Source organism: Micromys minutus (genome assembly GCF_963924665.1).
Source record: "Micromys minutus genome assembly, chromosome: 11".
NCBI lineage: Eukaryota > Metazoa > Chordata > Mammalia > Rodentia > Muridae > Micromys > Micromys minutus.
This window is the reverse complement of record NC_137980.1, coordinates 24592435-24612040: the sequence shown is the minus strand read 5'-3', so window position 1 is coordinate 24612040 and position 19606 is coordinate 24592435. Positions and strand designations below refer to the sequence as shown.

The 19606-nt window shown below is 45.5% G+C and overlaps 1 protein-coding gene across 1 annotated transcript in view; it reads right to left on the bottom strand.

The window, feature by feature from the left end:
• Positions 1-7734: 7734 nt before the first annotated feature.
• The window catches only part of TGFBR3 (transforming growth factor beta receptor 3), a gene marked incomplete at its 3' end in the record, with an annotated part of 149268 nt that continues 137396 nt past the window's right edge, over positions 7735-19606 (bottom strand). The window contains exon 11 of the mRNA XM_080925516.1: positions 7735-7905. Within this exon, the coding sequence (XP_080781642.1) occupies positions 7735-7905 (171 nt within the window). The remainder of the gene's footprint in view (positions 7906-19606) is intronic.

The following is a 19606-nucleotide window of genomic DNA, read 5'->3' as shown; positions in this document are numbered from 1 at the left end:
AAAGCATCCTTTTATTCTTCCTAAACATGAAGAAGACAGGTGCCTGCTGCAGGTGGAGGTACACAGGGGAGACAGGTGCCTGCTGCAGGTGGAGGTACACAGGGGAGACAGGTGCCTGCTGCAGGTGGAGGTACACAGGGGAGACAGGTGCCTGCTGCAGGTGGAGGTATACAGAGGAGACAGGTGCAGGTAGAGTTAGAAGCTTGACAAACAACGTGAAAGAATTAATTTGCTTTCTTGGCAATAATACCAGACTGGAAACTTATCCCTTTTAATTTCCTAAAAATTATTTTTTATTTTTTTGAGATTATAATACAGCTTCTTAATTTCTCCTTTTCCCCTCTCCAAGACCTCCCATACACACTTCCTTTCTCTCCTTCAAATTCATGGCCTTTTAGTAATTTAATTATTTGATACACAAATATAACCTGCTTAGTAGGTCAGAGACATCTCTTAACAAGCGTGTCCATTTAGTTTTCTGTTTTGATTTGTTTTTGAAACGGTCTCATGTAGCTCAGGTTGGCCTTTAATTTTCGATGTAACCAGTGATTCCCTTGATCTGCCTCTTCTTTCTAAGGTCTCTGTTACAGGCTGTGCCATTATGCTCAGAGTGCTTGTTTTATAATCATATATCTATACTTCGTGTGTCCTCTAACCTTTCTGAAGATATATGACTTAGACAAGAAACTAGAAGGACAGAAAAATGAAATAGCTCCTGCATATTTTTCTAATAGTCTCTCCCCCAGCCCCACCCCCAACTCATAAAAATGTGACTTGAATCAAGACAGGATTCCACTATGGCGTTTCAGTTCAGAATAAGCTGGAGGGACTTTGGACTTTGTAGTTTCCATTCCCCGGAATGTCTTCCCTGGAATGTCTGTGGGACAGTGACTTCCTTGGAGACCTGTAGTGAAGTACTGGTCTCTTGATGGAAGAGACCAGCCACACTTTCATTTTTTTCCATTTCTTACCACTAAAGAGACACACGTTGCGGGCCGAAACTTCAGAGTTGCCTGGGAACTTGACCCCATGAAGGGATTTCCAAGACCCACCAGAACAATCCCAGTCTAAAGATAGTCTCTTTAATTCTTAGACATCTAAAGGGCCGTGCCGTTTTCCCGAGGCGATCTGTCTGTCCTGAGGCTTCCCAGCTCCCCCGAGGTCCCATCCATCTCAGTATTAATTCCCCTCCTCTCCAAGCTGCTGGTACTTTGTTCCCAGAACATTGACCTCGGTGGAGGAGAAACAGCTGGCGGACAGTTTATCCACACTAACCCTTCACAGCCTTGTGTAAGAGACCAGTGAGCAAAGATTTCATCGTTCTCTAGCCTCATTTTTAACTCTTGCTCATGTGTCAAATGTCACAACAACTTAAAAAAATGCCAGTGTATATAAAATACTATGGGAAAGCAAAAGCGTCCACACTTGATATACATCGAGGACCCTACTTCTTCTGAAGATTTTTTTAAAGATAGCTCCAATTCTAAAAGTATCACGTCAGTTCCCCAAACTTGTTTGTTCTGAGAAATCCACCATCTCTGCGTCCAAATTGCATTTATAAAATTGTATCCATCAACTGGGAGTCATACAAATTGTTAGAAATGCATTCCAGCTTCTTAATTTTGAAAGCGTGCTCCTTGGAACATGGGCTTCTGAGCCCATCTGTGCTTGGGGACAGATGCACGCAGAGTGTCTGGGCATTGAGTGGGCCTTGGATAGTCACACTTAGAAGTACAAACAGCACAACCGAGGACTATTTTAGTGCCCCCTTGCTCACCATTATCGAACGAAAAAGAAACTGGAGGAGCATGAAGTAAGGGAACGAGCCAAGACCGGAAGGAGTCTCAGCTGCAAAGTGGGGTTTATGTGCCTGCAGTCTGAAGGGCAAAAGTGGCCCCTAAATTCAGCATCACAACAGCTATGCCGTGGGCTCCCTCTTCTCTCCTCTTCTTTCAGACATGGTTGTATTTCTTGAGAACATTGTTGCATATTTTCCCTCAGCTTTTTTGTTAAGTTCATCTGAGGGGCTGGCGGGGGAATGGGGAGTGGCTCAGCAGTTGAGAACAATTCATGCTTTTGCAGAGGACACAAGTTCCGTTCCCAGCAACCATGCGGGGCACCTCCATGGGCACCCGAGCTCACATGCACATACATACACATAATTGAAAAGAAAATAAATCAGTAACCATGATAACAAAAGAATAAAGCACACCAGGGTGTTTTACTTACAAATGGATTTAATTTTTTTTTTTGTATTTTTAAATGTTACACGTATGAATATTTCGCCTTCGTGTACATACCACATGCTTGACAGTTTCCCTCAGAAGGTGTCCGACTACCTGGAACTGGAGTTAAATATGGTTTGAGTTACAATGAGGGTTCTGAGGACCAAACCCAGGACCTCTGCAAGAGCAAGAGCTCTGAACTTCTGGTCCACTGTCCAACCCCTTCGTTGTTTGTTTAAGTTTACACAGGAGCTCCTGTAGCCTAAACCGGCCTCGAACTCCTGATCCTCTGCCTCCCTGGTGCAGAGGTTGTAAGTGTGGGGCCACCACGGCCAGCTGTATCAGATTTCTTAACTGAGTAACAGAATCTGGACGCTGTGACCCTGGAGCTGTGCACTGTGACGTTGCCTCTGTCCACCAGATGGCAGGAATTCCTTTGACATGTCTGTGAGGCAGCTGCCGGGGGACACTTGGATGGATCTATGAGGAAGACTTTGAAGACTTAAATACACAACATGGACTCTCTCAGAAGACCTCTTGCTGACTGAAGTTGCGGGCGTGGCACCTGACTTCTTCCTTTAGACACCACTGATGCACATTGGAAGACCTTTGACCTTTCGCCCTTTCCAGCCCAGCTCCCCCCCACCCCACTCCTATCCTACTTGTGAACACACTGCTGGTCCCTCAGTAAACTGTTCAAACATTGCCTTCTCAAACATCCTGATTTACTTCCTCATCATCTCTCCTTTGGCACAAGCAAACAGAACCCCAGGGTAAGGGATGGCTTTGCTCCCACAATACTGGGTGGACTTCATACAAGACTGAATTACCAGTCCCTCCTGTTTATCATCTAAGATTGTGGCCCCAAGAGATAACAAGGCTGTGTCTTTGTGTCTCTAATGCTCAGCACATAGCATGCCGGCAAAGAGGTCTGTTTTTGTGTTTTGTTCTTTGAGGTCAGTGATGCAGAGGAGAGATGGTCCAGACACCTGCAGCAACCTTGTTAGCCACCACAGAATATATACTCCACCAGGTAGGACACAATAGGGTTGTCTAATAGGTTATATGTAGGCTTAGATTTTCAGTGACTAAATGAAGGATTAATCACAGATTTTGTAAGAAGCTAAACATCACTCGCAAAGCAGGCATCTGTGGAGGCTACAGGAAGAAGATGCTTGTGTGAAATAAAGATACGTACTAGGGGCACCATGTTGGTCTAGACACTTAGCTGTGAGGAACAAGATGAGAAACAGGCAAAGCACAACAGACTTGACCAAGAGAAACTCTTCAAAGATTCGTCTTAAGCCCTTCGATCCAGTATAGCCATTTATAGATGAATGCAAGATGTATATCTGATATCCTACACTTACTGATTATAAGGATCTGATCAGATGACCCTTGTCCACTTTGACTGTAAGTGCTGACAATAACCTCAGGATTAAAGGTGTTTTGTTAGCGTGTGAGTGTGTGTGTGTGTGTGTGTGTGTGTGTGTGTGCGCGCGTGCACGCACATACGCATGTTACTCTCAGCCTCTAAATAAAGGGTTCCAAGCTCTCTAACCCAGCAGTGGAGGCCGATCATTAAGCTAAGAGACAGCTGACTTCTGGAAACGAAGCTATGTGTTAGGGTAGTGAGATGCCTGGCATGTCTAAGTCTCTGGGCATGAGCAGAAATGGATGCTTCCCTGCCCCTCCCTCCTAGCGGGGAAGGAAGAAAGGTGCTCCTGGAGCTCAGTGGCTTGTTTCTGCCTTCAGGGCACCTCTCTCCTCTGTTAGTGGTCAGTGGTGTAGCTGAGAGCATTTCCATGCTCAGGTCCGCTGAGGATGTTCAAAGCACCTCCAGGGTCTTTCTGCTCTGCCATCTGCTTCCTGCCTAATTTCCTTCTTCAGCCTCCCCTTTCTGTACATCCCAACCTCCACCCCAGCTGCTTTGTAGTAAGGGATAAAACCACTGTGTTTCTCTGCCTCCACACCAGATCCCAACGTGTCCTTTTCCCTGGACCTATCATGAGATACACCTTGGTGCACTCAATAAAGAGGAATTGTTTTGATAATCCAAACAAAGCTAAGAATGTTTAAATTCCTCCCACTCTCTCCTCACCACAACGTGAGATGAATCCAACTATGTTGTAAGAGTGTGGCCGCAGGCCTGCACTCCAGTTACGAAATGTTGCAGCAAACTCTCCTTGTATAGCAATGTTATCAGCCAAGAACTCTAGCATTAACCCTGCCATTGAGAAATCTGGAGAACTTTCTCCTTGTGCACGCAGACTTTCAGAAGTTTTTGCCTAATCTGCATCTGTAGTATTCATAAGAATATGTGATGATATATGGATACTGTAGTAACTTCTTTCCCCAGAGACTATTTGTACTTTTGGTCCAAGTAGGGGCTTAGCAGTACAGCACGAGCCCTCAAGCCTGATGCTCTGTTGCACACTTAATGGATGGCAGGTGTTAGGACTGGCAGCTGGGATGAATGAAGTAGGTGGAAATGAGAACACTGTGTCCCTTCCCGTGTGTAAGTGTGTGTGTGTGTGTGTGTGTGTGTGTGTGTGTGTGTGTTTCCCAGCATATGATGAAGTTGGAATAAGGAGAAAAATATGAACCTTAGCTTTTTAGTTTTCTCTAGGTATAAACTTTGGAGATCTCATTTTCTCTGTTCTTTGTGCACATACATGTGTACATGTGTAAGAAGTCAGGACACTCTTGGGCCTCTGGTGACATTCCCTTCCCCTCTTTTGAAGTAGGGTCTGTCATTGGCTTGGGACTGGCTGAGTGGGCTAGGATGACTGGCAAGGGATCTGCTTGTCTCTGCTCTCCAGTGCTGAGATTACAAGGTACTTACCACATTTATCTATCTATCTATCTATCTATCTATCTATCTATCTATCTATCTATCTATCTATCTATCTATCTAACATCTATCTATCTATCTATCATCTGTCTATCACCTGTCTATCTATCATCTATCTGTCTATCATCTATCTATCTATCTATCTATCTATCTATAATCAATCTTTATATTGGTGCTATTACCACTTTATTTACCCATTTATTATTTTTTAGACAGAGTATCACTATGGAGTATTGGCTGACCTATAGCACTCTGTAGACCAGATTGATCTTGACACAGAGGTCCACTTTCCTCTGCCTTCCAAATGCTGAGAGTACTGGTATTCACCATCACATCTGGCAAATTGAAATATATTTATTGATTTGAGGGCAGGATGGAGCAGGGTTTTACTATGTGGCTCTGGCTGGACTAGAATTCACCATGTAGACCAAGCTGACCTCAAACTCACAAAGATCTGTGTGTTTCTTTCTGAATACTGGGATTAAAGGTCTGTGCTACCACAGCTGGTTTACACTCAGCCTTTCTTTCGTGGGCTCTAAGGATTAGTTCATGGGCTATTAACTGAGCTGTCTCCTATCCTTTTTTCTCCACTGTGGTTATGGGTATGCCACACCATTTCCAGCTTGATTTTTGTGTGTTGGGAAAGTCTTAGTACTTTGTGCCCCTTTAGGAATATAGCTCTCTGAATCTTGCCTGGAAGCAGCATCATGGTTTATATGCTTATCAACCTTGATCAATTGACAAGTAAAGGTAATTTTTAGATCTCAAAGTCCTCTCTTTGCCCACCTAGTATCTAGTATAGTCCTTGCCTTAAGCTGGCATTCAGTGACGATTTGTTAGTGTAAAGCTTGCTTTGCTTGGAACTGTTTGCTGTAACCTTTCCACTATTCTTTTCCTTTGAGGACGTTAAATCTTGGATGCTTTGCAGAAGAGTCGGGTACTCAAGAGGATAGGAGGGAAGAAGGAATGAGCATGAGACTGGCAAGGTTGAGCTCTGGTTAACTCAAGGGCCTAGGAATGCATTAAAGCCCTGGGGTGATTAGAGGAGGTGCGTTGATTGTGAGAGCCCTGTCCCAGTGCGGGAAGACACGGGCTCTGCACTCGTTGTTTTGAAGGTGTGCATCAGGACTTACAGTTTAATCATTAAGGATACTCAGTGGCTCCTAAGAGGGTCACCAAGGTATTAAATACAATGGAAAAGATGCTCAATCCATTCCTGTGTAGAGCACCAAGACTTGAGCAAGGAAATGGGAGTTGAGTCTAAAGTAAAAGGTGTCAGATGCTAACTAAGGAGTTTGGGTTTCGGCTTCACAGATGGTCTTCTGTGACATCCCAGGAACTCTAACCAGGAAAACAAAACAAGTTTTCCTGTTCAGCAGGAAGGCAACTCTGCTGTTTCTGGATCAGGTGGAAGAGAAAGAATTTAAGGACTCAGTGAGGCACCAGATGTGGACTTCAGGGGAGGAGGGGCACAAAAACTAACTGCCATGTTTCAAGCCTTCATGGCTAGAAGATTCTTCTGCTTTTGTTACAAACAAGTGTCTGAGGACAAGGTACCTCCAGCTTTGGAGATCTGTGGGAAGGAAAGAGGAACTTCTTTTCATAGATGTTGGTTGGACCTGTTCCATAGATGAATTTGTTTATTGTGGTCTTTTGTGTGATTAATTCTCTGACAACATGTGTCAGTGTTCCAACTCTGTTAGAACCCTAGAGTACTGCCACTTGCTGTCCTTTTGTCTGTTCCCAGTAATCAAGACAGATCCTTCCTCTCCTCTGGTTCTTGTGGCTTAGGGTGTTTACCATGGGTACATTCCCTAGGAATTGATAACATGATAGAACAGTCTGGCCTCTCCACTTGCTAAGAGAAATCTAAAGGTGTCCCAAGATTATACATCCAGGACATGCATAGGAGAATCCACTCCAGTGAGCCAGGATTACGTCAAGTAATGGGTCTTCCAAATCATCCAAGACTGTTGTTTTTTCCTGGACTTGGCTTATCACTTCTGAGATCTGATGCTAGAGAAATACCCAAAGCAGCAGTTCTCAACCTCCCCAACACTGTGACCCTTTTACACAGCTCCTCATGTGGTGACCCCAGCCATGAAATGATTTTTGTTGCTACTAATTTTGCGATTGTTATGAACCATAATGTAAATATATGATATGCTAGATATCTGCTGTGTGAACCCTGTGAAAGGGTCATTCGACCGCCAAAAGGGTTGAGACTCACAGGTTGGAAACTGTTGGCCTGGTAGATTGAGGTGGCACCTATCCTTCTTTGTGAAAGGTCTAAGATGGAGGGCTTATGGGCACATGAGTGCATTTGGTAGAAAACTATGACATGGTAGGGAATCTGTGGAGAGTTTAGGCCTATGTGGCCAAGTCGGTGAGTTGGCTGTTCTTTTCTATAGCTCTCTGACAAAGGGGGGTGATTCACAGCACACATCTTCAACCAGGCTCCCTGCTCTGTTGGAGGCAGGGGAGGAGTTGAGGAGAAAGATGTATAGCCTTCAACACTCCCTTTGATGGAAACCCATTTCCCCAGATGAGAAGTCCTGGCACAGACAGACTCATAGGCAATGCAGTCAGCGGAGTGCTAGTCAGTACCCCAGAGGGGAGACTGCTGGCTCAAGCAGCAGTCTGGTTGGATCCTAACTACAGCTTTATCAATGCCAAGTCTAGGAAAGAATCTGTTTTGACCCCATTAGCTTGAGATGCAGTCGATTCTAAAGATATTGGCGCCTCCTTATGCCTTTCCCAGTCCTGTGATCCGTGGCCTCTCCTTAAGCTCACGTTAAAGACCACCGTCCACACCAGCTGACCCATCTGTGAGAAAGAGCGGGTTTGGACAACAGGCAGAATGAAACCAGAACTTTGTGGCATGTCCTAATTCACGGGTTCAGAACATGTGGGCATGAGAGGTTGACGACAAAGAAAGCATGCCTGCAACATGCAGGGTGGCTGATGAGAAAGGCACATCCAGAAGGAGGAGGAAAAGGACACCGGATCCCCCTCTTGAATTCCTTGAGGGACCTCTTGTTAACTCTGGCTGAAAGGAAAAGATGGCGTAGCACCACTGAAAGGAAAAGTCATGGGGACCAATGTTGTAAAAAGATGATGTCCCAGGTTTCGGCACCAATGTTAGGGGAAGGATGAAGAGAGTGAGGGACATATGGCCCATGGAGGTGCAGCGAGGCCTGGGGGCAAGGGAGATGCCTCTGTGGGTCCATGTTGAGAATCCCTTCCCCCTGAGGGACCAGCTACACAACAGTATAGTACAGAATAGAGTTTATTCAGGTCATGAAAGAGTTAAGAGGGTGGTAGAGGCAGAGAGAGACAGAGAGAAAGAGAGAGAGAGAGAGAGAGAGGGAGGGAGAGGGAGAGGGAGAGAGGGAGAGGGAGAGAGAGGGAGGGAGGGAGGGAGAGAGAGAGAGAGAGAGAGAGAGAGGAATAGAGAAGTAGAGGCCGGCCATGAGCACGTGGAGGGAGGGGGGGAAGGGAAGAGGAGGGGTAAGGGTTGGAGCAAGGCTGAAAGAGAGCTTGAGAGGTAAGAGAGAGAGGAGGGGGCAAGCAGCCCCTTTTATAGTGTCAGGTCACTGAGGCAGAGCATACCTGGCTACTGCAAGGTAACTGAGGGGTGGGGTTTACAGAATCCCAACTTTGGCAGTGCCTGAAGCATCTCTATTAACACTACCAAACTTAGAAGCATGTTTCCAATGCCTCTCCTCAATGCTGAGGACACATGACCCATGAAGAATAGGTCCATCTTGTCAACGTCTCTCCTTTGGCTCTTCACAGGTTTCCAGGCTACTACTGGGCCAGTGACACATACCTGAGGCATAAATACACATAATCTTTACAGCACTGAAAAATAATCATATTTCTATTTTACAGGGGAAATTGACACTCAAAGGATTTAGCAACTCACCTGTATTCATTCACATAGTCAGAAAGTTCAGGAACCTGACACTCAAAAGTGGGCAGCTAAAAGGAGGGTCCTTCCCCTTGCATGTCCATGAAAATGGCACCAAGCAAATGTACTATCTCTGTTCCATGTCTGTTCTTTGTAATAGAATAGATCTCAGTTCAGCCCTCTTTAGCTAAACAGCCTAATAGATTAGGGTCAGGAGGTCACAGGGGAGAAGAACAGCTAAGAGTCTGGAGGAAAGTTGGGGCTCCAGAGTTAGAAAATGGGTTGGGTGAAGGCCTTGGAGTCAGGGCTTCAGCAAGTTTTTCTCCAGTTTGACCCTTGACTCATCCTTATTTGGAGTTTCAAAAGAGAATTTAACTGGCCAGAGGAGGGCAGCACGCCTGTATTGACTAAGACTGTGTTTATAAGGGGGAAGAGGAAATTCCTCCCAAAACAATTCAAGCGAGGTTACAAGAAAAAAGTAAAAGTGTATACCGGGGAATCCAAAATAAATACCAAGTATCCACTAAAGCAGTTATGTGGGAGGCTGGCTGCCAGTATCCTGAGCCGGGAGTGAGTTGCCCTCCCCAAATCACTCCCCCCACCCCCCACCCCAGGATGTGTTACTGGAGTGGGGGGCAGATGGAAGAATCTACCACAATGCCATCTTTGAATGCCTGCTGGGCCCCCCAGTTACTTCTGTTGTTCACACCTTCCTGTGGGATTACTTCAAATCCCTATTTCCTGATGACCCAACATCCTCCTGTGACTGGCAGGGGGTGAAACCTGCCAAGGCCTCAGGTAGCAGCTTTGCCCAGCCAGGCACCATTTTCAGTAACATCCTGTGTTCATAATTTTCCAGCTCAGCTCCAAATGCCACTTTGGGGCCGTGAAATTTTCCATTACTGTTCATAGATCCCAGCTCATAGACACAGCGCTCAGCTAGATTAAGTCCCTCCCGTGCTGGTCCCTAGCCCCGACCCTGTGTTCCGTGCCATTAACACCTTCCATGGGACACTTCTGACTTCTCTTAACCGCCCCACTGTGGAGGGGGTCTATCTTCAGAGCCCGGAGAGGGTAACTATGGTACACTACACTCATGATGCCATCCTGACAGGACCAGTATCAGACACCATGGTTTGGGTCTGTGGACAGCAGTGACGGTGTCCCTCAGGGATAAGGCTGCTTAAGTCAGGTGAACCCGTGTCTTGAAATTCTGCGACAATACACCCAGAGAGCCCATGGGTCTGTTAAGGACAATACCTTGAGTTTTTTTGTAGAAGTTATCAGTTCAGATCTTTCCCCCCAGCAAGTGCCTTCTGAGGTGTCCGTCTGGGGTTAGCACTCCATCCAAGCTTATTACTATAGGGTTACACAAAGCCCAAAACGGACTTGAGAAGTTACAAAACTCATCTGAAATTTGTATGTTTAGCATGTGGTAGAGCCATCCTCAGATTCAGAAAAGCTATGTTTTCCAGTACACTCAGGTTCACACGGAGCTCCCGTGGGTGCTTTCTCTCCTATGAGCAGGCACAGACGCGTATAAACCATTGTCCCCCAAACGCCTCTAGAATTTTTCTGCTCTATGTTTTAATACCTTTACTGGAGTATAATTTATGTATCACGTCCACCCATTATAAGGCTGCATAGTTGACCTTTAAGTAAATGTATACAGTGGTGCAGCCAGCACAATAGCAATATCCAAGTTTGGACCACTCGCAACCCCAGAGCTTCCTCACCCTTACGTCAGTCTCTGCTGCTGCTCTTCCTCTCCTGGGCATTTCTTTTTACTTCTGCATGTTCAGAGATGGCGAATCAATAAGATCAAACATGGGACATGAAGTTCACTCATGTTGCACCTCTATGGCTGAACAGAAGTGACCCCCCCCAAAAAAAAGACCACCAGGAGCAGATTCCAATGCAGTGACATTAGGGTCTCTTTATTCAAGTTCAAGGCAGTAAAGTCTCTAATGCAGTAGAACAGGAGGGTGAAGCACTAAGCGTAGTTTCAGGCAAGCATTTGTAGAGGCAAGAAGGGGGTATCTAACCTGGCAGGTGTCTGACTGGGGGGCCATTTCAGCCTTTAACTGGCTGGAGCTGGGAGCCAAACCATGAACTTGACTTCTGTTTTCCTCCTGGTTGGTGATTTTAGGAAGTGTCAGGGGCAGGCTTCTTACCTGGAGGTGTAATAACCTTGAAACTGGTGCTAGACACAGGGCTTGTTGGGAGGTAACCTAGAAACTGGTGCTAGGCACAAGGTCAACCATAGGTCAGGTTCTCTAAGATGGAGTCTGAACCCAAAAGATCAGGTCTCTCAGTAGTTCATTGTCTGTCTATTCTACATTTTATTTGTGTAGGTAGAGGTTGGTAGAGATTTAAATCATTTACAATATGGACTATTATACTGTGTGGCTATGAATATTTTATATTTTTATTTTATTATTTTTTTATTCTTTTCTCATCTCCGATCACAGTTTTCCCTCCTTCTCCTTCCAATGGCTATGAACTTCTGCATGCAAATCTCTGTAATTATATATCTTCATACCCTACACACTTAGAAATGGAATTTCTGGGTCATATGGTAAATATATTTAATATTTTAAAAAAAATTCCAAGCTATTACCTAGATTAAATATACCATTTTTTATGTTTCCAATTTTTTCAAATTCTTGCCCAAACTTGGAAAGGTCAGTCTTTGGCTGTTGGTATTCTAGCGGTGGAGAGTAGAGGCATTAATTTGTATTTCCTTGGTAAATAATGATGCTGATCATCTTTCCTGGTCATAGGTCTGCTCTGCTGAGGTATCTCTTCAAATCCTGCTCATTTTAAAAATCAATGTATTTTATTGAATTGTTAGACTTTTCCTTATATACATGCTTAACACATATACATACATATACATGTAAACATACACATGTGCACACATATGCATATATAAACATACATATATAAACACATATGGGCATATATATGTATATATGTGTGTATATACGTATACATAAACATTTAGTATTTGTTTATCTGGGTCTTGTTTTCTCATTTATACAATAATCTCCAGTTACACCCATTTTCCTGACAATATTATTTTTCATGTTAGAATTCTTTATGTATTCTGGCTATAAGTCTCTTATTAGATACAAATACATTTTTTTGTCTATGGCTTATCTTTTCTTTTTTTCTGTGTTCTCTTTCTAAAAAGCAAAGCTTTTAATTTTGATGATGTTGAATCTATCACTATTTTTCATTAAGAGAGCATGGTTTGGGTCTTATGGTTAAGAAATCTTTGCCTAATCTATGTCTACAAAGACATTCTTCTGTCTTCTAGATTAATTTTGAAATTTTCCACTGGGTCCATATGAGATGGAAAAAGTTCTTTGTTTGTGTAATCGGCATCCGGTTACCCTAGCATCCTTTACTGAAAAGGACATGAGTTTGATGTACGGCTGCAGTCAAGTTAACATCCTGAATGTCAAGGTCTGAAGTCGGCTCTATTTCATTGATCTACTTTGGTATTATTAGGTCAGCATCACACCGTCCTGATTGCTGTGATTACAGATTTTCCGAACTTCTGATCATAACTGTTTCTGTTAAGTTCTTTGTATTGCCACATAAAGAACCAGCTTGTCAAAACAAACAAACAAACAAACAAACAAAGCAAACGAATGCCTTCTGGTACAAACTAAAGCGACAGATGAAGATTTAGACTGAACTTAGAACCAGGCACATGCTTGACCACTGAGCTCTAGCTTCGGTCTTCTGTCTTGTTTGTTTGTTTCTTAAGACAGGGTCTCTGCCTGGACTTGATCTTACAGTCTTCTTGACTCAGACTGGAATTATATGTCTGCTCTGCTAGGTTTGGCAACAATTGCTACCCTAACACTTTTGCATGCTGTAATCTGTATGCAGCTCAGTGGTTCGTTTGTTTGTTCAGACCTTTTTCAATTTCTCAGCAATGTTTTGAAGTTTTGGTGTCTAGTTTTTACACTTCTTTTTGATAAACCTTGGTGGTGGGTGGAGAGATGGCTTAGCAGTGCTTGTTGCTCTTGCAGAAAACCTGGGTTTAGTTCCTAGCATCTGTTTATTGGCCCACAACCATCTGTAAGTCCAGTTTTAGGACATCTGATACTGTTGGGATTCTGTATACCCCACTCCTCAGTTACCTGGCAATACCAGGTATGCTCCACCCCAGTGACCTGACACTATAAAAGGGGCTGCTTGCCCCCTCCTCTCTCTCTTGCCTCTCTTGCTCTTACTCTCTTGCAGCCTTGCTCTCCCACCCCTACCCCTTCTTCCACTTCCCTTCCCTCCTTCCCCCCTCCCTCCATGTGCTCATGGCCATCCTCTACTCTCTCTCTCTCTCTCTGCCTCTACTACCCTCTTAACTCTCCCATGACCTGAATAAACTCTATTCTGTACTATACCATTGTGTGGCTGGTCCCTCAGGGGGAAGGGATTCCCAATATGGGCCCCCCAGAGGCATCTCCCTTGCCCCTAGGCCTCGCTGCACCTCCATGGGCCATATGCCCCCCCCACTCTCTTCATCCTTCTCCTAACAGATATTCTCTTCTCACCTCCACAGGCACTACAAGCATATGATATACCTACACTCAGGCTAAATAAATATCAGCTCTATCTCATTCCTTTACTGCTACTATGAACGAAATTTCTTGGTTTCACTTTTTCACGTTGTTTTATTTTGTTAAGGCAGGGTTTCTCTATTATGGAGCTCCGAATGTCCTGGGACTTGCTATGTAGCTCAGGCTGGCCTTGAGCTCACAGAAATTCTCCTGCCTCTTTGTTCCTAGTGCTGAGACTGAAGGCGTGGGCTACCAGGTCCAGCAGCCATTGCTTGTTAAGTGAGTTTCCTGTGACCTTGCTAAGCTTGCTTACAGGTTCTGGTAGGTTTTTGTAGATTCCTTAGATTTTTGTGCAGATAAGACAATAAAATTTTACTTCTCTTTCAATTTTCCCTTTGTCAATAAGTCTCTTGCACACTGTACCGGTAGAATCTCTGTACAGAGAGGAGCAGAGAGGTGGTGTGGACGAACATTCTTGCCTTTCAGTAGACCCTGGATGCTTTGATTTCCAGGAGAATCCTGTCGTCTTCCAGTGGAGGAAGCTTTTTTCTGCTTCACTAAGGAATGAATGGCTCGGCATCAGCTGTGTTCTTCCTAAAAGAACTGAAACTCTCATGCTGTTGTTTTTGTCTTGTTTTCCAAAACTCTCATATTTCTTGCAAGGGTATGGTTGGGCATACATCCAAAGTCCTGTGACCACGTTCTAGAAAGAGGTTCCTCAAGATCTTCCCAGCTAGCCTTCATTGACTCTGCGCCGTCGGCCCCACCATCACCAATGGTCAACACACAAACGTGTCTCTTGGCATATTTTTGCTAAGCACATGTTCCACAGTCCCTATAAAGCCCGCCATCACGACCTGTCTCTGTTTCCATCCCCGCTCAGAGGCAGCCATTTTGAGTGTCTCCCTCCCACCAATAAATCTCTTGCATGAGGTCTGTTGTATGGTGTGATTTGCCTCGAAACCCTTTCAGACAGAGCCCAGATTTACCCTGCATCCAGTTTTTAGAACCACAGAGGAGTAGCTGCTTTTGTTAGTACCTTTCCATGAAAAGCCTCAAGATCCTGAAAGGCAATGCCTCCCAAGCGCTGTGGTATCATGCCACCAGCCTCTCCTCACACCCTAATTGCTTCTGTAGAGCACCTGGAGACCTCCAAACAGGCTGATCACCCTCAGCCCTCACTCAACCCACCATGCTCATCTCCGTCTTTGACTGTACTCCCGATCGTTGCCTGCTAGGATGCCTTCCCATTTCCCTCTGCTTGTTCCTGTCCTACTCATATGCCAGCACCCGCCTCATCCTTCCTGGACCCCAGAGGTCATTCCATCTTTACACAGCTACCTAATTTAGAATATGAGCAGAGCAGGTTGGTGGTAGGTAGTCAGCGAGGCCTTCCCCTGGTTACTTGGATAGAAGAAAGGCACCTAGCAACGCTGATGAGAAATCTATCATCAGCCAAGAGGACAATGGTACCTTATCTCTGAGGTTCTTATAGCATCTGAGGAGGCAGATCTTCAATATTCTCTATCAATTAAAGGGATTGGGTGGGCAACCAGAGCCAAGATTGGCTGCTAAGCAGTGGGTGCATCTAATAAGCCCCAGTTGTACCTTTCACTTGACCCTGCTCTGAAGCAGGCAGAAACTCTGTTCCTTGTCTACCAGCTGACTTGGGCTTTGTGCCCCTCACTGGTGGAGAGCAATGTCATGGAGGCCCTTGATATCTTCTGGAAAACTTCTAGGGTATCACATAAGGGCTAACCTGGTCAGACCCAGTCCAGGAAGTTGTTGAAGCCCATACTACCTCCACTGCCAGAGAGCTAGGTGCAGGCGTGCTTGACAAGTATTCCCAGAACACTGGAACCACAAGGGCTGGAGGGGTCTCTTATTCCTACCACATCCTGGAAGACCCTGAGGCTCTGGGCAACCCGTCCACAACCACATCTCTCAGCTCATTTTCTCGCTTCCCAGAGAGCATGCTGGCCCAGCTGCTTTGCCAGTGTTTCCATTGCATGCCCGAGGGCTGTGGATCACAAAATGGCTTTTCTACAGTCAGTTCAAGCCGGCCTGGCTCCAGTCCCTCATTCTCCTTTGTCAATGAAGCAAAGATAGGGTTGTTCCCGGTTTTGTGTCTTGCAGCGAGGCAGCCCTCTCCCTGCCCTTCCGCTCTCTCAGAACCCCCATGCTTGCCTTCCACTCGACCCTGCTCTGAAGCAGGCAGAAACTCTGTTCCCTGCACACACCCTGGGTACTTGGCTTCTTATTTTCACCTTTCACTTCTGTATGGGGCAGCTCTGGGGATGCCAGGGAGGAGGGAGTAAGTTGGAACACTGCAGCAGCTCATAGGTTGAGCAAGGAAGACCAAAAGTCACACTCCTGGGGAATCCCTCTCATCCGCAGCTGGGCGTGTTGGGATACTGCCTAAGGCTGGAGGGCAGGCTAGGTCTGGTTTCTGTGAAGCTGCTGAGGTTGATGTCTTGTGAGTTTTTGTCAAATAGAGGCATTTCTTTCTCATTCTAAAAACCGGATGTCTCTTTCAGGAGACCTCTGTTGGGGCATATCCCTTCTGGTCTGCGCCCCTCCTCCCCCCCCCCCCCGATCTCCCCCTCCCCCATTTCAGCTCCCTTGGCAGCTCTAACCTGGCTATAGCCCCTGTGGCTGAGCTTCTTAATCCCCACCCCCACCCCAGTTTCTTAGTCCCCAGCTGTCTGTCATCTGTGTTTACTGATGTCAAGAAGAAGTGGACTGTGTGCACCCACCCAACCCAAAGAGAAGTTTGGTGGGAAAGGTGAGTGAGAGCTAAAGAGGGTTAAGTTCAGTGCAATTTTTCCAAGCCACAGAGGCACACCAAATTAATGATGTGCCTTCCAGTCTGTGACTAATTGTTATTTTAGTTTAATTGAATTTATTTATTTTAGCCAGGTGCTACCTTTGTATAAACCTCAGCACTCAGGATGCTGAGTCAGGAGGGTTGCTCTGAGTTCTGGGTCAGTGTGGACACATAAGGGAAGCCTGCTTTGAAAACAGAACTATGGGGCATGGGGATGAGGTGCTGGGAATTTTCCTCCCTCCTAGTCACCAGCACTAGTCACACTGATACTGCTGGGGGAGGGAGTCAGTTTTCTTCACCATGTGAGCCCTGAAAAGTGGGTCCTACCCATGCGCACACAGGTAGCACCAAATGTATTGTTGGGGGGGAGGGTGAAGGGGAGCATGAAGTTGGGGGAAAAGTGGTAAGGGATATGGGAAAGAGAATTGGAAGCAGAGTTGATAAAAAAACAAATGTGTGTATAAATATTAAATGAAATATTTTTAAAGATTTATTTATTATATATAAGTACACAGTACTTGTCTTCAGACACACCAGAAGAGGACATCGGATCCCATTACAGATGGTTGCGAGCCACCATGTGGTTGCTGGGAATTGAACTCAGGACCTTGGCAAGAGCAGTCAGTGCTCTTAACCACTGAGCCACCGCTCCAGCCCAAATTGAATATTTTTTAAAGATAAAATGAATGCAAGGTTGAAAAAAATATAGCCAATAAACAAAAGCACGCAGGCTGGGAGTGTGTCTTCTCGGTGGAACACGGTACTTAGCATGCCACAGGGCCTAGGCTCAATCTCTAGCATCTCAGCATCTTCAAACAATAAAAGAAAACACACCAGTCAGGTTATTTTTGCTGGATAGCTAATACCTCTCATACTCACTGGTAGATTCCTGAAAGCGTGGTCCTCGGGCGAATAGCATCACTTTGTCTTTGGAAACGCAGAATCGAGGCCTCAACACAGACCGACTGTGCCAGAGCTACTGCAGCGTAAGAACCAGTGCAAGCCTGGTGAGGAAGGAGAACTGAACAGAGGACAGCCCTACTCTGCACCCTCCCACCCCCAAACGTAGGCGTGGCGTTGGGAGCCTGTGTCTCTGTTACCACTTCACACATAGGCAGTCATCTGCCTGATAACTGAGCTGCGTATTCTCAAGTATATCTAGGAGGGTCGTGAGGAGTGTAGTGGAGCCTCTGTGAGCAGCTACCGGCACCTGTCAGCACACCTTGTGGCTTTCTTCCGTGTGTCCATATTCATCCATACGCCCTCTTCCTAGTGCAGAGGCCTTCCCCAAACCAGCACCCTATGCTGAGGCCGTCCCCAAAACCTTCTTAGAGTAGCTTTAGCTCTGCAAGATTCTCATCCTAAATTATTTACTTATTTATTTGTTTATTGGTTTATGTGTGTGTGTGTGTTCACACATGTATGGCTCTCATCTCTTCCCTTCTTCTGAGGAAACAAAAGCAGCATTTACAAGGTAACAGGAGCCATGCTAATGCTTTATGCAGAAATGAAGCAGGACACAGGCCCTGGGGCATGCTCTTTTTTCTACCACCTCAAATATGGCTGTTTTCTTACTCCATGTGGCTTTCCCCCACTACTCTAAAAGTATTATATGTGTGTCGGGGTTTGAAGGGGGGACAAGACAGCATTCCAAATGGGAAATTGAAATGCTAAAGTTGGAGAGACTGTAGTTAAAATTTTGAATTTCTATCCTTGGCCTCCGTTTTCTGACTAGAAACCAGTGCTACTTTCCTCACTGACATGATCTGAGAAATCACATAAAACATCTGTGGAGTGCTTAGTAGGGTGGTTGTCACATAGTAGGCACTCAGCTGATACCTGTCATATTTATTACTGAAGATAGGGTTGTGTGAGTCCCTCAGTCCCCCCAAGAAGTTCTTGTTTTGTGATCAGCAATGTTTCTTCTTATAGGACCAAAACTCAAGCAGGAAGTTGAGAGCAGAAACCACGAGGAAGGAACACAACTTTCTGCCTAGTTCTCACTGACACTTAGCTTGCTTTCTTGTACATCAAAGACCACCTGCCTAGTCATGGGGCCACCCACAGTGGACTGGGCCCTCCCCACATCTAATAATAAGACACCTCTCCACAAATGCCCGCAGGCCTATTTGAGCCATAACTTCTTCAAGTTTTCCCCTCCCAGATGATGTCAGGCTGTGTCAAATTGGCACAGCCAACTAGGACATGTGCTCTGATCAGAGCAGCTGCCTTTAGGAACACAATCGCACTCTCTGTCTTCACGCCCATTCAGATGGAATGTTCAGACTGATGTCTCAGCTGTGCATATGAACACAGGTCACAGAGCAGTGTCTCCTGCCACATGCTATGACATCTAGACAACTCAGGTTGGAAATAAGAGGAACTGGAAATGTCTGGTCAGGTACAGCAGGTTAAAGCTAAGAACTTGCTTCCTTAAGCTTCTGTAGCAAACAATGTACGTAAGATATCACACACCCTGAGAATTATTACAATGCAGAGGTTCAGCACACACAGGTTCCACTTGATGGAATCTATTTGATCTGGGTGCATGCCAGCAATTCCAGAACATGGAGTGCGGAGGCAGGAGGAACCTGAGTTGGAGGCCAGCCTGAGTTACAGTAGAACCTCATAGCCGACAGCAGCAGCCATCAAGTAATACCCACAACCAAACAACAGCCCCAACACACACATAACAACCCCCGCAAAAAGGTGCATTCATGACCCTGGGATTTTTGTCAGTTCTACAGAAACAGCCGCAGAAACAGACAAGCAAGTTCCAGGCGTCAAGCCGCATACGCTGATGAACTCTTGACTCAAACCCAGCTGCCTCTTAGCTCTTGCTTGCGACCCATCCCAGCCTTGGCTGTACAATACCTTTGCAGTTCTGTCTCAAGTGAAAAGCATTTGCTTCTCACTCCCTGTCATTTATTCAGTAAGCGTTTATGGAGCTCCTCCTAGCCACTGCCAAGCATGCAAAGAGACACAGGGAATGAAGTACCCTTTCCCTTATCCTAGTGCAAGAGGGGCTCAGTTACAAAATAAACACAATCTATCAACAAGAAAAACGCTGAGAAGCATGCATGGAGAAGTGGACTGATTCCAGTTGTGATGACTGAGGGCTCAGCAGAGAGAAGCGTTACACAAAACTGTTAACAGGATTTCTCCAAGCAAGCAATGGGCAAGTAGGGGCACATTTAAGGACAACTTTCCCTC